We start from the raw sequence: 14,378 nt of genomic DNA, 5'->3' as shown, positions 1-14,378 counted from the left end.
CCAGGTAGAACAGAGTGCTCCTTCCAGCTCATCACAGCTCACTCTGCCCTGGACAGAGTAGGATTTGCTTTACCTCAACTCTATGTAGATATCCAGTCACTTATGATTCTTTGTTCACAGAAGTTGATTGGGTTATAGCTTTTTAGATATTTTTTTATTCTGAACCTAGATGATCATTGCCTTAAGTGCGTTGAGTACCTGGAAAGAAAGTGTGCAAACATCACTTATAAAGTAGCATTCTGCAAATGGTTAACCTATCCATTTTATGCTGTGTTTATTCACTTCATCGTAAAAATCAGCTTCCAAAATCTGGGAGTATCTTACTCTGGACTCCTATATGCTGAACACAAGTATCAGCAGCAAAGTTTCAGTGACCCCTTCAACCTGAATTAAACAGGAAAATCACATGTGTGATTGTAATTCAGATGAGCCAATTGTGTTATTTGGCATGGATCTTCATTAAGGCTCTGAGCAGTGTTTTGAATTATGCTGCATTTCTTGGGGGTTTTTCTGTTTTTGTTTTTAATTTTAAAGTAAATAAATATATAATTGAAAAGCCAATATGAGTGCTGTTCACTACATCTTTTTGGTAGTATTTTTCAACAATAATCCAGGTCTGAATTTAACAGCTTTCAGAAATGTTATGGTGAGTCTCTAATGTATGTTAATCAGTAGTGACTGTGGTTGAATAAGAGAATGCTCCAAACAAGAAGTCTAAGGGCCCAGAAGCATTTGTGAATCTAAAGTAGAAACAACTCTTATGATCACAGTAAGAACGACCCAACATTTTAAATATTCAGGGCTTGAAAAGTAATCTTCCTTTATTACTATGACCATGTTTCACAGAACCCTGCCCTACCCTCAATAACAATACCTAAGGTTTATTGAGTGTTTAGTATGTATCAGACACTTTGTTAAGTGTATTCCATGAATTATTTCATTTGCATTTTCAGAATAGGCTAATGAGATCAGTGTTGTTATTAGTGTCAACTTTGTAAATTGGGAACCAAGGCTTGGAGAGATTAATAGTTTTCTTGAAGTCACGCCTAAACTAATTGGTGGAGCCAGAATTTGAACCCATTCTCCAGGGCACATGCGCTTACCTAACACTGCACCATGCTAAACTTATATACCTTACTAAGTATATAAGAGGATATTAAACATATTAAATTTATAAGAGGATGTTTAAGGTTCTCTTGTGGGGATCACGAGATACCTAGAGGAGGGAGGAACAAATTCATTTACCCTGTAATATGTAAAAGAATTTAGAGTTTTCCTGGCAGTGTCTTTACTATGATTTTTTTTGGCATTTATGTTAGTTAAATGCTTTTCATATCTTATAAATTGAAAGAAAATTGATCTGGTGTAATTGGATGTATTTTCTCAAGAAAGGTTAAAGATATTGATAAGATACAGGGGGGAAAGTTTCATTCATTCATACATACATTCAGTACAAAGTTTTTGAAAAATCAGGTATTCTGAGTAATGTAAAGAAGAAAAAAAAAGATTTAAGAAATTTACCATTTGGGGGAATTTCCTGGTGGTTCAATGGGTAAGGACTCATGCTCCTAATGCAGGGGGCCCAGATTTGATCCCTGGTCAGGGAACTAGATCCCTCATGCGTGCCGCAACTAGGAATTCAAATGCTGCAACTAAGAAGCCTGCATGCTGCAACTAAAAGATTCCGCATGCCACTACGAAGATCCCACGTGCCGCTACAAAGACCCCTCATGCTGCAACTAAGACCCGGCACAGCCAAAATAAGTAAATAAATAAATAAATTTCTTAAAGACATTTAAAAAAAAGGAATTTATCATTTGGCAAAGGAGAAGTGTATATGTTGGCAAGACAGATGGTGTAGTGGTTAATAATGCAGGCCCTGGAGTCAGACTGTGTGGATTGAATTCTGCTCCCCTCTTGTCTGTAACCCTTGGGCGAGTCACTCTCTCTAAAGATCTAGTGTCCTCAACCATAAATGGGGATGGTGGTGGCAGTTACTTCCTTGGGTTATTGTTTATGTTAAATGAGACAGCACGTATAAAGCCTTTAGCTCATTAGCATTTAGCTCACTGAATGACCTAGAGTGAGCAAGCATCAATAAACAGTAGCTATCATCATCATTATTATGAAATTATGCCCTTGCTACTATGGAAAGAACAAAGTAGATATGTATGTCACATGTTAATTTTTAAAAGCTGGTTGCAGAACAATATGCATAAAAATATCCTATTTTTATAAAAGAAAAATATAAGTTTATGCATGCATTTGAAAAGGTCTAAAAGGATTCACACAAAGTGTTTAATAGTAGTACATCTGGGCAATAGAGGGGACTTTTTATTTTATGTACTTCAAAATTTAACTTTTGTGCATATTTTTATTTTTGCAGTTTTTAAAAACAACTGAAAAAAATCACTGTCATATAAAACTGAATGAGGGGGAAATCATAATGGGGTGGGGTTTTTTTGGTTTTCTTTTTATAAACTTATTTATTTTATTTATTTATTGGCTGCATTGGGTCTTCGTTGCTGCACACAGGCTTTCTCTAGTTGCTGTGAGCGGGGGCTACTCTTCATTGTGGTGCGCAGGCTCCTCATTGTAGTGGCTTCTCTTGTTGTGGAGCACAGACCCTAGGCGTGTGGGCTTCAGTAGTTGCGGCACATGGGCTCTATTGTTGTGGCTCATGGCCTCTAGGGCACAGGCTCAGTAGTTGTGGCACACAGGCTTAGTTGCTCCGTGGCATGTGGAATCCTCCCAGAGCAGGGCTCATGTGTCCCCTGCATTGGCAGGCGGATTCCTTACCACTGCGCCACCTAGGAAGTCCCCGTAATGGGGTTTTATATGCAGAAGTCTAAATGTTGAGAGGATAGAGAATTCATTCCACCTAGACAGACTCTTGCCAAGGACAGTGAGTGAGCATGGTGTGAGTGGCAGGTGGGGTCTCAGTTGGTGTGGCTGGGGACCAGCACAGTGTGACGCAGGAGCAGGAGTGAAGAGGCACAGTTGCAGGGAAGACTAGAGGCACATGTGGAGAATATTGATTGGCCCATTTTCCTCTTTATTTGGAACACAGGGCTACATAGAAGAATGGTAGGAAACAAGAGTGGGAGTTTGGTGCCTTCCCCACCAGGCCAGGTATTTTGGATGTGGTAGGGACCTGGAATGGTTGAGACAGGGAGCAGGAAGTTTTGGGAGGACCTCTTCGGAGTCAGCCAGGCCAGAAGCTGTGGGCCTGAATCAGAGTAGAGTGATGGAAGTGGACGGGAAGAAATGTAGAGGACAGGTCCTCAAGGAGAAGAATTTAGCAGCTTTGTGGTGACCATTGGAGGTGGAAAGCAAAGGAGAAGGAGAAGGCAAAAATGACAGGTTATAAACCCGGATGACGAGAAAAATGATGTCGGTCATGGAGCTCACAGGTCAGGAGGGAAGGCAGGCAGAGGGGGGAGATGACTTGTTGGCCCCACCATGTTTATTTTAAGGTGCCAATGGAGGAACCTGCTGGGAATGACTAACCAGGGTTCTGGAGAAGGAAGGTCAAGGCTGGAAACAGATTTGAGCTGGGAGCATCAAAATGCTGGTTGATGTGTCAGGAGTAGATGAAATAACTTTGGTCTGCATTCTCTACCCCACAGAACTTTCATCTCCTAGGATAGTCTAACCTATTCTGTATTCACATAATGATATAAATATATTGTATATTGTATAGTCTGTTACAGTTTATAAAGCACTTTCACATGTATTTAGTCATTTATATTCTCATACCCACTTAATGGATCAGAATGGATCAAAAAACAAGATTTTAAGAGACTTAGTCAAGATCACAGAGGTGATCCTGCCACAGATGGCAGATTTGGGTCTTAAGCCAGAACTTCTGTTTCCCAATTAATTACATTTTCTACTATGACACTACAGCCTTTCTTGTTGAGGGGAAAATATCTGAAATATCCTATAACCTTAAAAGAGCTAAAACTCCAGTTTTAAAGAAGAAAAGTTTGAAATTCATCTTTATCGAAACCTGTCTGATTTTTAAAAATTTTTGTAATCTTGTCAGGGAGTTAAAGGATGTTGATATCCCTAACAACTAGTTATCCTTAGCTTGAAAGTGAGGTTTTCAGAATCTCAGTTACTGAATAAATGAATGTCTTCTAATTTTTTCTTCAATTTCCCCCCTTTTGCCGTAAAGATGTAGCCATAGCTGTAACATATAACCGTGATGGGTCATATAGCATGCAGGTAAGCCTTCTTGGTTTTGTTCTACAGCTCAGAGCTAAATCTGATCTCTCTCATACTGAGTAGAGTATTTTTTCACTCTCTACTTTTTCTTAAGCCATTGATTATTATAACTATAGTTAGAAGAATGTCATTAGCTTTTATTTCAGACTGATTTGGAGAAATTACCCCTATACAGTTTGTGATTATTTACTCCATTTGGCTGTGGTTTCCTTAAGAATAAAAACTTGGTAAAAATAATAATAATAATAATAATAATAATAGCTTTGAATCAGACACCTAACAATCCCCTAAATTATGTAAATATACTTATATCTGAAACAGCAGTTCTTAAACGTCTTGGTCTCAGAACCTCTGTACACTCTTAAAAGTTATTGAGACTCCCCAAAAAGCTTTTGTTTGTATTAGCTACATCTATTAATATTTACCATTTAGAAAATCACCCTGAGAAAAAAACTTATTATTGTTTTAATGTATGTTTTCCAAATATACATAATATATAATTTACCATTTTAACCATTTTTAAGTGTACAGTTTAGTGGCATTAAATACATTCACATTGTTGTGCAACCATCACCACCATCCATCTGCAGAACTTTACTCCTCTTGCAAAACTGAAACTCTGTACCCAGTAAACATCAAGAGGCCACTCCCCCTTCTCCACCCACCGCTCCCTGGGCCCCTGGCAATCACCATTCTATATACTTTCTGTCTCTGTGAATTTAGCTACTCTTGGCACCTCGTAGAAGTGGAATCATTCAGCATTATTCCTTTTGTAATTGGCTGATTTCACTTAGCATAATGTCTTTGTGGTCCTTCCGTTGTTGTACCGTGTGTCCAAATGTCTTTCCTTTTTAAGGCTGAATAACATTCCACTGTGTGTATATAGCACACTTTATTCATCTATCGATGGACACTGGGGTGGCTTCCACCTTTTGCCTGTGGTGAATAATGCTGCTGTGAACATAGGTGTACAAATATCTCTTCGAGACCCTGTTTTCAATTCTTTGAGGCATATACCTAAAGAAGTAGAATTGCTGAATCATATGGTAGCTATCTTTTTAATTTTGGGGGGAACTACCATACTCTTCCATAATGTCTATATCATATTACATTCCCACCAGCAGTGCACAAAGAGTCCAATTTCTCCACATCCTTCCTTGTCAACACATATGCTGGTGGGTTTTTTGTTTTGTTGTATTTCTTTTTAAAAAAAAAAAAAATCCTCAAAAAGAGACCATCCTCAGGTGTAGGAGTAGTATTTCACTGTGGTTTTGATTTGCATTTCCATATGATTAATGATGTTAAGCATCTTTTCATATGCTAATTGGCTGTTTATCTTCTTTAGAGAAATGTCTATTCAAGTATTCGCCTTTTTTAAAAAATCAGGTTGGGTTTTTTGTTGTTGAGTTGCAGGATAAACTGAGAAAAGATTATCACAAGCACACATTCCATTAGCCATCAGAGCAATAACATTACCACATGTCCTGCAATCTCTAGAAAATTCCACTGTATACTTGTGAGAATGAGGGTAAAAAAAGACAAATAGCATTATATTACTATGAAATTGTTTGACTTTGTGGAACTCCTAAAGGTGTTTTGGGGGCCCCAAGGGATCCACAGGTCATACTTTGAGAATCTCTAGTCAAAATTTTTATTGTAGACCTCATTTTAAAAGTCCATTACACTAGCAAAATGAAATGCTCAAAGGGTTAAAAAACAATGTAAGAACTCAACCACATTCTTATAGTAAGTATAAATTCAGAGACTAGAATAAATCATTTTTAGTATGAGCTAAGAGATTTCAAATCCTACAGAATGAATTTATCAGTGATGTGCTTTAAATTTCCCAACACTTTGAGACACATTGGTTTTCTTTCTCTGAGATTCAGACATGATGGGAAATCTACTTACTTTAGTATGTGAGAGTTGCAATTCATATTGGTACCTCTGATTTAGGGACCCCTTCTTATCCCTTGGGAAATGGTAAAGTACATTGCACATTTGTTCTAATCTGCTTATGGAACTACATTCACAAATGTAGAATGTGCTTCTATAAATCTTTAAGCAAAACTGTTCCCAATCTAACCTTTATGTCCTGAGAATTCCACAAACATTCAAATGGCTGTTTTAGTAGGTTACAAAGCAGAGTAAAATGTCATATTTAACTTAGGATAGATGAGAACCATGTATAAATACTGCAGTGTGACCTATCTCACTTTAGCCTACATAATATATTTGAAAAGAACAGCCACAGGACTCTGACACTAACATGGGAGTTTAAATGAAAAATAAGGAAAGAAGATTTAAAGGATTTTCTGTGTGTAAAGGAAATTTTTTCATAAGTGTATATATGAGAAAACATCCATTAAAACAGAAGTTTCATGTCCTTTTATCAGCTTCCTTGAAAGATTAAGTGTGAAATCTGTTCTTCGGCACTCTCTCTCAGAGTAAGAAAATTGGGGTTAATTTCCAGCTAATTTATCTTCTTAAATTATAACTGAAACCCATAAATTTGATCTACATGTTGGTGAGATAAAAGAAATCTATCTAATTATGGGGTTCTGGCTTTTTTCATTACTAACTTTGGTACTGTAAAACTAAATTTGGCTTTGGGTACTCAGAAATGAGTACTAACATATAATATACTCAACTGAATTTTAATAATTTTGCTTACAATGACTTGTATTTCTGTTTCACTTTTTTATTGCTGTTCTTAAGTGAACCCTCATCTATAGTCGTATAGTGCTGCAGATATGCTATATAACTTTTTTTTTCCTTTTAGTTATCTTACTGCTGTTCCTTTCTATTATGTTTATGAATCATAGGAGGAAATTTCCTACATGACTGTAAAAAAAAAAAACCATTTTACGTATTACCTTTTGAAACTACTAATAGTGAAGAATTGATTTTGATTTTAATTCTGTAGGATTGTTCATTTATTTTAAGGATCTTATTTTTCTGTTTTTTCAGATTGAAGATAAAACTTTCCATGTCCTTGGTGATCTTTGCAGTGAGGAAGACTGCACTTACCTGAAATCTTCTGTTAATGGAGTTGCTAGTAAAACTAAGCTAATTATCCTGGAAAATACTATTCACCTGTTTTCCATGGTAATGTCTTTTCTTTATAATAACACTGTTGGAATCTAGGAGAAAATTGCTTGACCAGAGGCATTCCACTGAGATATTAGGAAGATCCTGCTTCCTTCTCTCACTGCAGTGACCTTTTCTCTATCTTCCTTTCAGTCTGTTTCTTTATCACATTTCTACCTTCTCTGTTTCTCCCTTCATCCCTTTTGTTCTCACAGATTCTCACTGACAGTCACATATCCATTTCTTCCTTTAATTCTGAAACAGCTTTGCCCCCTTCTTGTCAGAGTGAATCTCCCTGCTCAGGGGGCAATGTTCTCTCCGGGATTTGATGTCTCAACACTTCCCCCAACCATCCTCCTAGCACTGGGAATCCTGGGGACTTGGGAAGAGGTGACCATTGTGGGAGGAGTCTATGGACTGGATATTCCTTATGTGGAAAGTGGGTGGGGTTAGTGGTGGTCTCTTGGCAGTCAAAGGATGGTTGAGGTAGGCTTGGCATGGATTTGGTTAGGAGCTTGTTAGGAGACCTTAGCATTCTGCATGAGCAAAGAAAGGGAATGATTATCAAATATACTGTGGCCTCTTCAGAGTCTTCTCACATTTGGAAACCGTCTTCCAGACCACAGTCCTTTGTGGTGAGATGCCTTTAGTATTCCAGTAATTAAACTATGTATTGGAGTCAAGGATGATTTCGTTTTACCAGGCATTTCTTGCCGTAGTCAATGTGCTATAACAATATGATGGCAGAGGCAGTAGAGTGAAGTAGCGAAGAGTGTGAGTTCTGGAGTATGAAGCTGCTTGGGTTCAGATCCTGGCCCTACCAGCATCTGCTTGACCTTGAGCAAATTAAAATCTCTAGGCTTCAGTTCTCCCATTATAAACAGGGATGAATAACAGTACCCACCTCATAAGGTTGTTGGGCCCACCAATGACATTACATATATTGTTAAGAAGAGTTCCCGGCTCAGACTAATCACCTGATAGTGGGTGCTACCAAAAATGGCTTCCAGACAGCGGCTGTCTTTTACCAACAGTTATATACTTGAATTCTTTTAATCCCTTGTGAGGCAGGTGTGCTATTACTTCTTTATAGTGGGAAACCAAGACTGAGAGGCATTTAGTAATTTGCTCATGGTACAAAGCTAGATTAGAACCCTAGTATTAAAGATGACTAATATTTAACAGATAGCTTGAAAATAATCATCACCTCAGATCTATTAGTAAAACTACAGTGATCTTAATTTCATTTCCAATTTATATTATAAACATATATCCTCTAAATATCATTTCTATTTATAGGATGGAGGTATTCAGATTGGCATTCCAGTCCCCAGATTCTTATCTTCATTGAGCTCAGAAGGAACCCAAGAAGGTGCTGTAGCTCCTATGACTGGAACCATTGAAAAGGTAATGATGTGAATGTATGTAGGATGATGTCCAGGGACTTCCCTGGCAGTCCAGTGGGTAAGACTCTGCACTTCCAATGCAGAGGGCGTGGGTTCAATCCCTGGTCAGGGAACTAAGATCCCACATGCTGTGTGGCCAAAAAATAAAAATAAATAAATTAGAAAAAAAAAAAAAGGATGATGTCCAGTAAGTCCTAATAAATGTCTTTGTTGAACTTTGTTGTGTATATCCTTTTTCCCCTCTCTAAATCTTGCTTATTGGAAAGCATCCATTTCAAGAAAACAAGAAGGGACTTCCCGGGTGGCTCAGTGATTAAGAATCTGCCTGCCAATGCAGGGGACATGAGTTTGATCCCTGGTCCAGGAAGATCCCACTTCCACAGAACAACCAAGCCCGTGTGCCACAACTAATTAGCCTGTGCTCTAGAGCCCACGAGCCACAACTACTGAGCCTGCAAACTGCAACTACTGAAGCCCACGCACTGGAACCCATGCTCCACAACAAGAGAAGCCACCACAATGAGAAGCCTGAGCACCACAATGAGAAGCCTGAGCACCACAATGAAGTGTAGCCCCTGCTTGCCGAAACTAGAGAAAGCCCACATGCAGCAACGAGGACCCAACGGAGCCAAAAAAAATAAAACAAAATAAAACTTAAAAAAAATTTTAAAAGAAAACAAGAAGATCTATTATAGATTCAAATTCTATATTACAATTCTTCAGTGAAAATACCATTTAACTAATTTATGGTAAAGACTCTTCTTTGAAGTGGGAATTTCCATCAAAGTACAAATAATCCAGGTTGTCTTTATATGATTAAAGTGGAACATTCACCAAGCATCATCCAAAATTTGAAAGGTATTAGTGAAGAACCATGTGGTTTGGTGTTGAATGCAGAATATATTCAGAGTTGAGATCCATACTGATATAACTTCCAATGGTGGTAGATCAGTGGCTCCTTTTATATACATGCATACAGTAGAGTCCCCTCAAATGCATTTAAGTCATAAAAGTTCAACTGTATATTCTTGGTACCAACAAATAAAAGAAGAAAACAACTATTCAAATAGTGTGAGTGGGGGCTCCCCTGGTGGTCCAATGGTTAAGAATCCCCCTTCCAATGCAGGGACACCAGTTTGATCCCTGGTCAGGGAACTCAGGTCCCATGCACCACGGGGCAACTAAGCCCCCGAGTTCTAGAGCTCGTGCACCACAATGAGGAGCCTTCAAGCCACAAGTAAGACCTGATGCAGCCAAATAAATAAAATAAAAAATTTAAATGCTGTAAGTGATTTCATCCATGATTCTCATCTGGAAATGTTTGCCCCAGAAGAGCAACACACTTGGGGAACTTGGACCTGCATTTCACTCGTTCAGTCTCAGTTCCCACAGGCCTCTCATATTGTGGGCATCCCTACACAGGGTGTACGTTTAAAGATACACTTTTTCCCCCATAACTGGCCTAAACCCAGATCATTGATTTCATTGAAGACTTCTAAAGCATCACCCAGCATTGGGTGATTGTGGGGCTTTCAGACATGTTTCTCATTTTTCACAATTTTGACTGTACACATTGGCTTTAGAACCTAACTCTACTGTGTGATGTTTCTAAAAACTACTTGGTAACCATGTTAACCAAGAAGACAGTAAAACCATATGGGATCTATGAGTTCATTTATACTTGAAAAAAGGAAAATAGAAATATTTTTCTGGGTTGCCAATACGTTTAATTCTTTCACACGAAGATTGTCCATGCATTTACTACACAAGACCCTAAAGACTTGAAATACTATCTTAACCTAAAAACTAGAAAACCAGGCAAGACCCTCCACCCTGCCTATCATGAAGACATGTAAGTGTAGTACAGGCATACCACAGAGATATTTCAGGTTTGGTTCCATACTACCACAGTATAGCGAGTTACATGATTTTTTTGGTTTCCCAGTGGGTATAAAAGTTAACACTACACTGTAGGGACTTCAGTGGTGGTGCAGTGGTTAAGAATCCACCTGCCAATGCAGGGGACACAGGTTCGATCCCTGGTCCAGGAAAATCCCACATGCTATGGAACAACTAAGCCTGAGCACCTCAACTACTAATCCTGCGCTCTAAAGCCCATGAGCCACAACTGCTGAGCCCACTCACTGCAACTACTGATGCCCATGTGCCTAGAGCCCGTGCCCTGCAGCAAGAGAAGCCACCGCAATGAGAAGCCCACACACCACAATGAAGAGTAGCCTCTGCTCACCACAACTAGAGAAAGCCCGTGTGTAGCAACAAAGACCCAACACAGCCAAAAAAAACAAAAAACAAAAAACTACACTGTAGTCTGTTGAATGCAATAACATTATGTCTGAAAAAAGATACCTTAATTAAAAAGTACTTAGATACATGTATATGTATAACTGAATCACTTGCTGTACATCTGAAACTAACACAACATTGTAAATCAACTATACTCCAATATAAAATAAAAATTTAAAAAAAAACTCTATTGCTAAAAAATGCTAACCATCATCAGGACCCTCAGTGAGTCTTAGTCTTTTTACTGGTGAAGGGGTTGAAATATTTCAGGGATTACCAAAATGTGACACAGAGGCAGAAGGTGAGCAAATGCTGTTGGAAAAATGACATCCATAGACTTGCTTGATGAAAAATTGCCAAAAACCTTCAATTTCTTAAAAAGATTAAAAAAAAAAAAAAAAGTAGGGACTTCCCTGGTGGCACAGTGGTTAAGAATCCACCTGCCAGCTCAGGGGACACGGGTTCAAGCCCTGGTCTGGGAAGATCCCACGTGCTGTGGAGCAACTAAGCCCATGCGCCACAACTACTGAGCTTGTGCTCTAGAGCCCACGAGCCACCACTACTGAAGCCCATGCACCTAGAGCCCATGCTCCGCAACAAGAGAAGCCTGTGCACCACAATGAGGAGCCCCCACTTGCCGCAACTAGAGAAAGCCTGTGAGCAGCAACGAAGACCCAATACAGCCAATAAATAAAAAATTAATTTTTAAAAAAAGCAACATCCACAAAGCACAATAAAGTGAAGAGCAATAAAACGAAGTATGCCTGTAGTTCTTCCCTGTTGGCGGTATGTCTTGTCTGTATATTTATGAAAAAACAAAAGGATCTTGAAATACATAGAGTGTATTTATCTGATTCAAGGAAAACTAGGTGGGTTGGGGGCAGGGACGGGGAGCTAAGGAGTGCCTCCCGCTAACGACAGTGCCCACAATGCCAGACTGACCTGTGGATCTCTGATTTGTGCTAGTATGTTTGGCAGACAGGACAACCACATAGACACATACTTCTGCTGTGTACATTTGTATATGAATTCTGTGACCCTCCAAGGACCTCTGTGTTTTTTAAGTCTTAACCTGTCACTCTTAATCTCTAGGTATTTGTGAAAGCTGGAGACACAGTAAAAGCTGGAGATTCTCTGATGGTTATGATAGCCATGAAGATGGAGGTGAGGGAGAACACGGGTTCACTTGCCAAGTAAACTTTGGGAGCTGTCAGTCCTAATCATTCTTTTGTCTTATTTTGTAAGTTAAGACCATTTTAAATATTAAGAACCATGGATTGAGGAAGCATAAACTGCAGGAAACAAAGCAAAGCCATCCTTCTCTTAAATACATTTTCATTTTAATGTTGTGAGATGGAACCTGTCATTTGTGATTCTGAAATTATCAGTAGCTTGGATTCATGCAGTAACCCAACAGAATATGAGCTACTGGTATTTTCTAAGGCCATACCTAGGATGCCAAATATCAATATCGAAGTGAAAACCTCAATCAAATTAAATTAGCTGTTTAGGTTTTTAAATGGTTGGAAGTTGTAGGCCAGTGGTTCTCAGCCCTGGTGACATATTGCACCTGGGGAGCTTTTAAAAAATACTTCCCCAGGGACTTCCCTGGTGGCGCAGTGGTTAAGAATGTGCCTGCCAATGCAGGGGACACGGCTTCAATCCCTGGTCTGGGAAGATCCCACATGCCGTGGAGCAACTAAGCCCACATGCCGCAACTACTGAGCCCACGAGCCTAGAGCCACCGCAATGAGAAGCCTGTGCACCACAACGAAGAGTAGCCTCCGCTCATCACAACTAGAGAGAGCCTCCTCGCAGCAACGAAGACCCAACATAGCCAATAAATAATAAATAAATTTATTTTTAAAATATATATATATAAATACTTCCCTAAATAGCCAGTGGGAAGTTGTTATATAACAAAGGGAGTTCAACTCGAGGATGGAAGATGCCTTAGAGGACTGGGACGGGGAGGGTGGGGGGGACTCGAGGGAGGGTGGGGGGGGAGTCAAGGGAGGGAGGGAATACGGGGATATGTGTATAAAAACAGATGATTGAACTTGGTGTACCCCCCAAAAAATAATAAATAAATAAATAAATCACTGGGGAAAAAAAAATACTTCCCTAGACCAGTTGAGTTGGGATTTCCCATAGGGAGCCCAAGCATCAGTAGTTTTTAAAAGCTTCCCAGGTAAGTGTCTACTGTGATGCTTGAGCTAAGAATTACTAGCTCATCCAGAGCTTCCCAGTTATTGACCTTGCGTGGGTTACAGGTGTATCAAGGTAGTGACTCCTCTCAACCCCCAAGCACACCATAAAAATGTTATTATTTTCTCTGTGTGCTGTGATATGAGAAACGTTGGAAAGCACTGATCCATGACAAAATAGCAAAACAGTTGGCTTCATTTTTCACTTTTTGTGTTTCTTGACTTGGTCTGCGGTCAGCCCTTGTCAGTGTCACAGCCATTGTTTGTCGTGCCTTGTGTCTCTGCAGCATACCATAAAGGCTCCAAAGGATGGCACGGTCAAGAAAGTGTTCTACAAAGAAGGTTCTCAGGCCAACAGACACTCTCCTTTAGTCGAGTTTGAGGAGGAAGAATCTGACAAAAGGGAAGCAGAATAAACTTCATCAATAAACGGCCAATTAAGCAGTATCTTAAATAGTATCTCTACACCAAAAAGAGGAAGTGCCTTCCTGCTTTTCTCGGGATCTGATGACCACCACTTTTACTAAATGATTGTATGATTGTGCTTAACACCCTTTTATATTTAAGAATCATGCACTTGGGCCACAAATACAATAAATTATCTCAAACTATTCCATACTAATAAAATTAAATTATACTTTTTTTTATTTGGAGACAATATGGTTTGTTTCTGCCTCAAATTTTATACAATGTAGTGTTTTTAGGAAGGTGCGCAGGAACTTGATCAAAAGAGAACAATGGAAAGAGAAAAGGTCATTTAACTAAATGAATTATTGCCCGGTTATAGTCATGATGAAAATGGACAGTGACATATTCAGAGACAGGTGCCGTAGAACCAAACTCAACTAAGAGTGTTTTGCCAAAGAGTTAACTTCTTAGGCAGTTTAAATACCTGGATGTTATTTGTTTCTTGTTCTTGTGATTGGAAAGTTTCTATCTAGACTGCCTTTGCCTTGATTGTACTTCCTAAGCTTGTGTAAATATATGTACACACACACACTTACACTTTTGTGTATATGTATTTTATACACATATATAATATATTTAACTTGCATGCTAGAACATATTTTTTCTAGAAACACACTTTCAGCCTCCTGATTTTCAGGTATGAACTGAAGTGTTAAATGTTTGTTGAGTTCTT

The 14,378-nt window shown here is 39.0% G+C and overlaps 1 protein-coding gene across 3 annotated transcripts in view; it reads left to right on the top strand.

Moving 5' to 3' along the window:
• Positions 1-13,885, top strand: part of MCCC1 (methylcrotonyl-CoA carboxylase subunit 1) — a 63,581-nt gene extending 49,696 nt beyond the window's left edge. For all 3 annotated transcript variants that reach the window (XM_057738085.1, XM_057738082.1, XM_057738083.1), the window contains exons 15-19: positions 4,181-4,230; positions 7,201-7,338; positions 8,620-8,727; positions 12,123-12,194; positions 13,525-13,885. In XM_057738085.1, coding sequence (XP_057594068.1) covers positions 4,181-4,230; positions 7,201-7,338; positions 8,620-8,727; positions 12,123-12,194; positions 13,525-13,653 — 497 coding nt within the window. In that variant the 3' untranslated portion in view covers positions 13,654-13,885. The remainder of the gene's footprint in view (positions 1-4,180; positions 4,231-7,200; positions 7,339-8,619; positions 8,728-12,122; positions 12,195-13,524) is intronic.
• Positions 13,886-14,378: the final 493 nt, after the last annotated feature.

The sequence above is a fragment of the Hippopotamus amphibius genome, chromosome 6 (genome assembly GCF_030028045.1).
Source record: "Hippopotamus amphibius kiboko isolate mHipAmp2 chromosome 6, mHipAmp2.hap2, whole genome shotgun sequence".
Lineage (NCBI taxonomy): Eukaryota > Metazoa > Chordata > Mammalia > Artiodactyla > Hippopotamidae > Hippopotamus > Hippopotamus amphibius.
The sequence above is the reverse complement of the archived record's forward strand: the minus strand, read 5'-3'. Positions and strand labels throughout refer to the sequence as shown.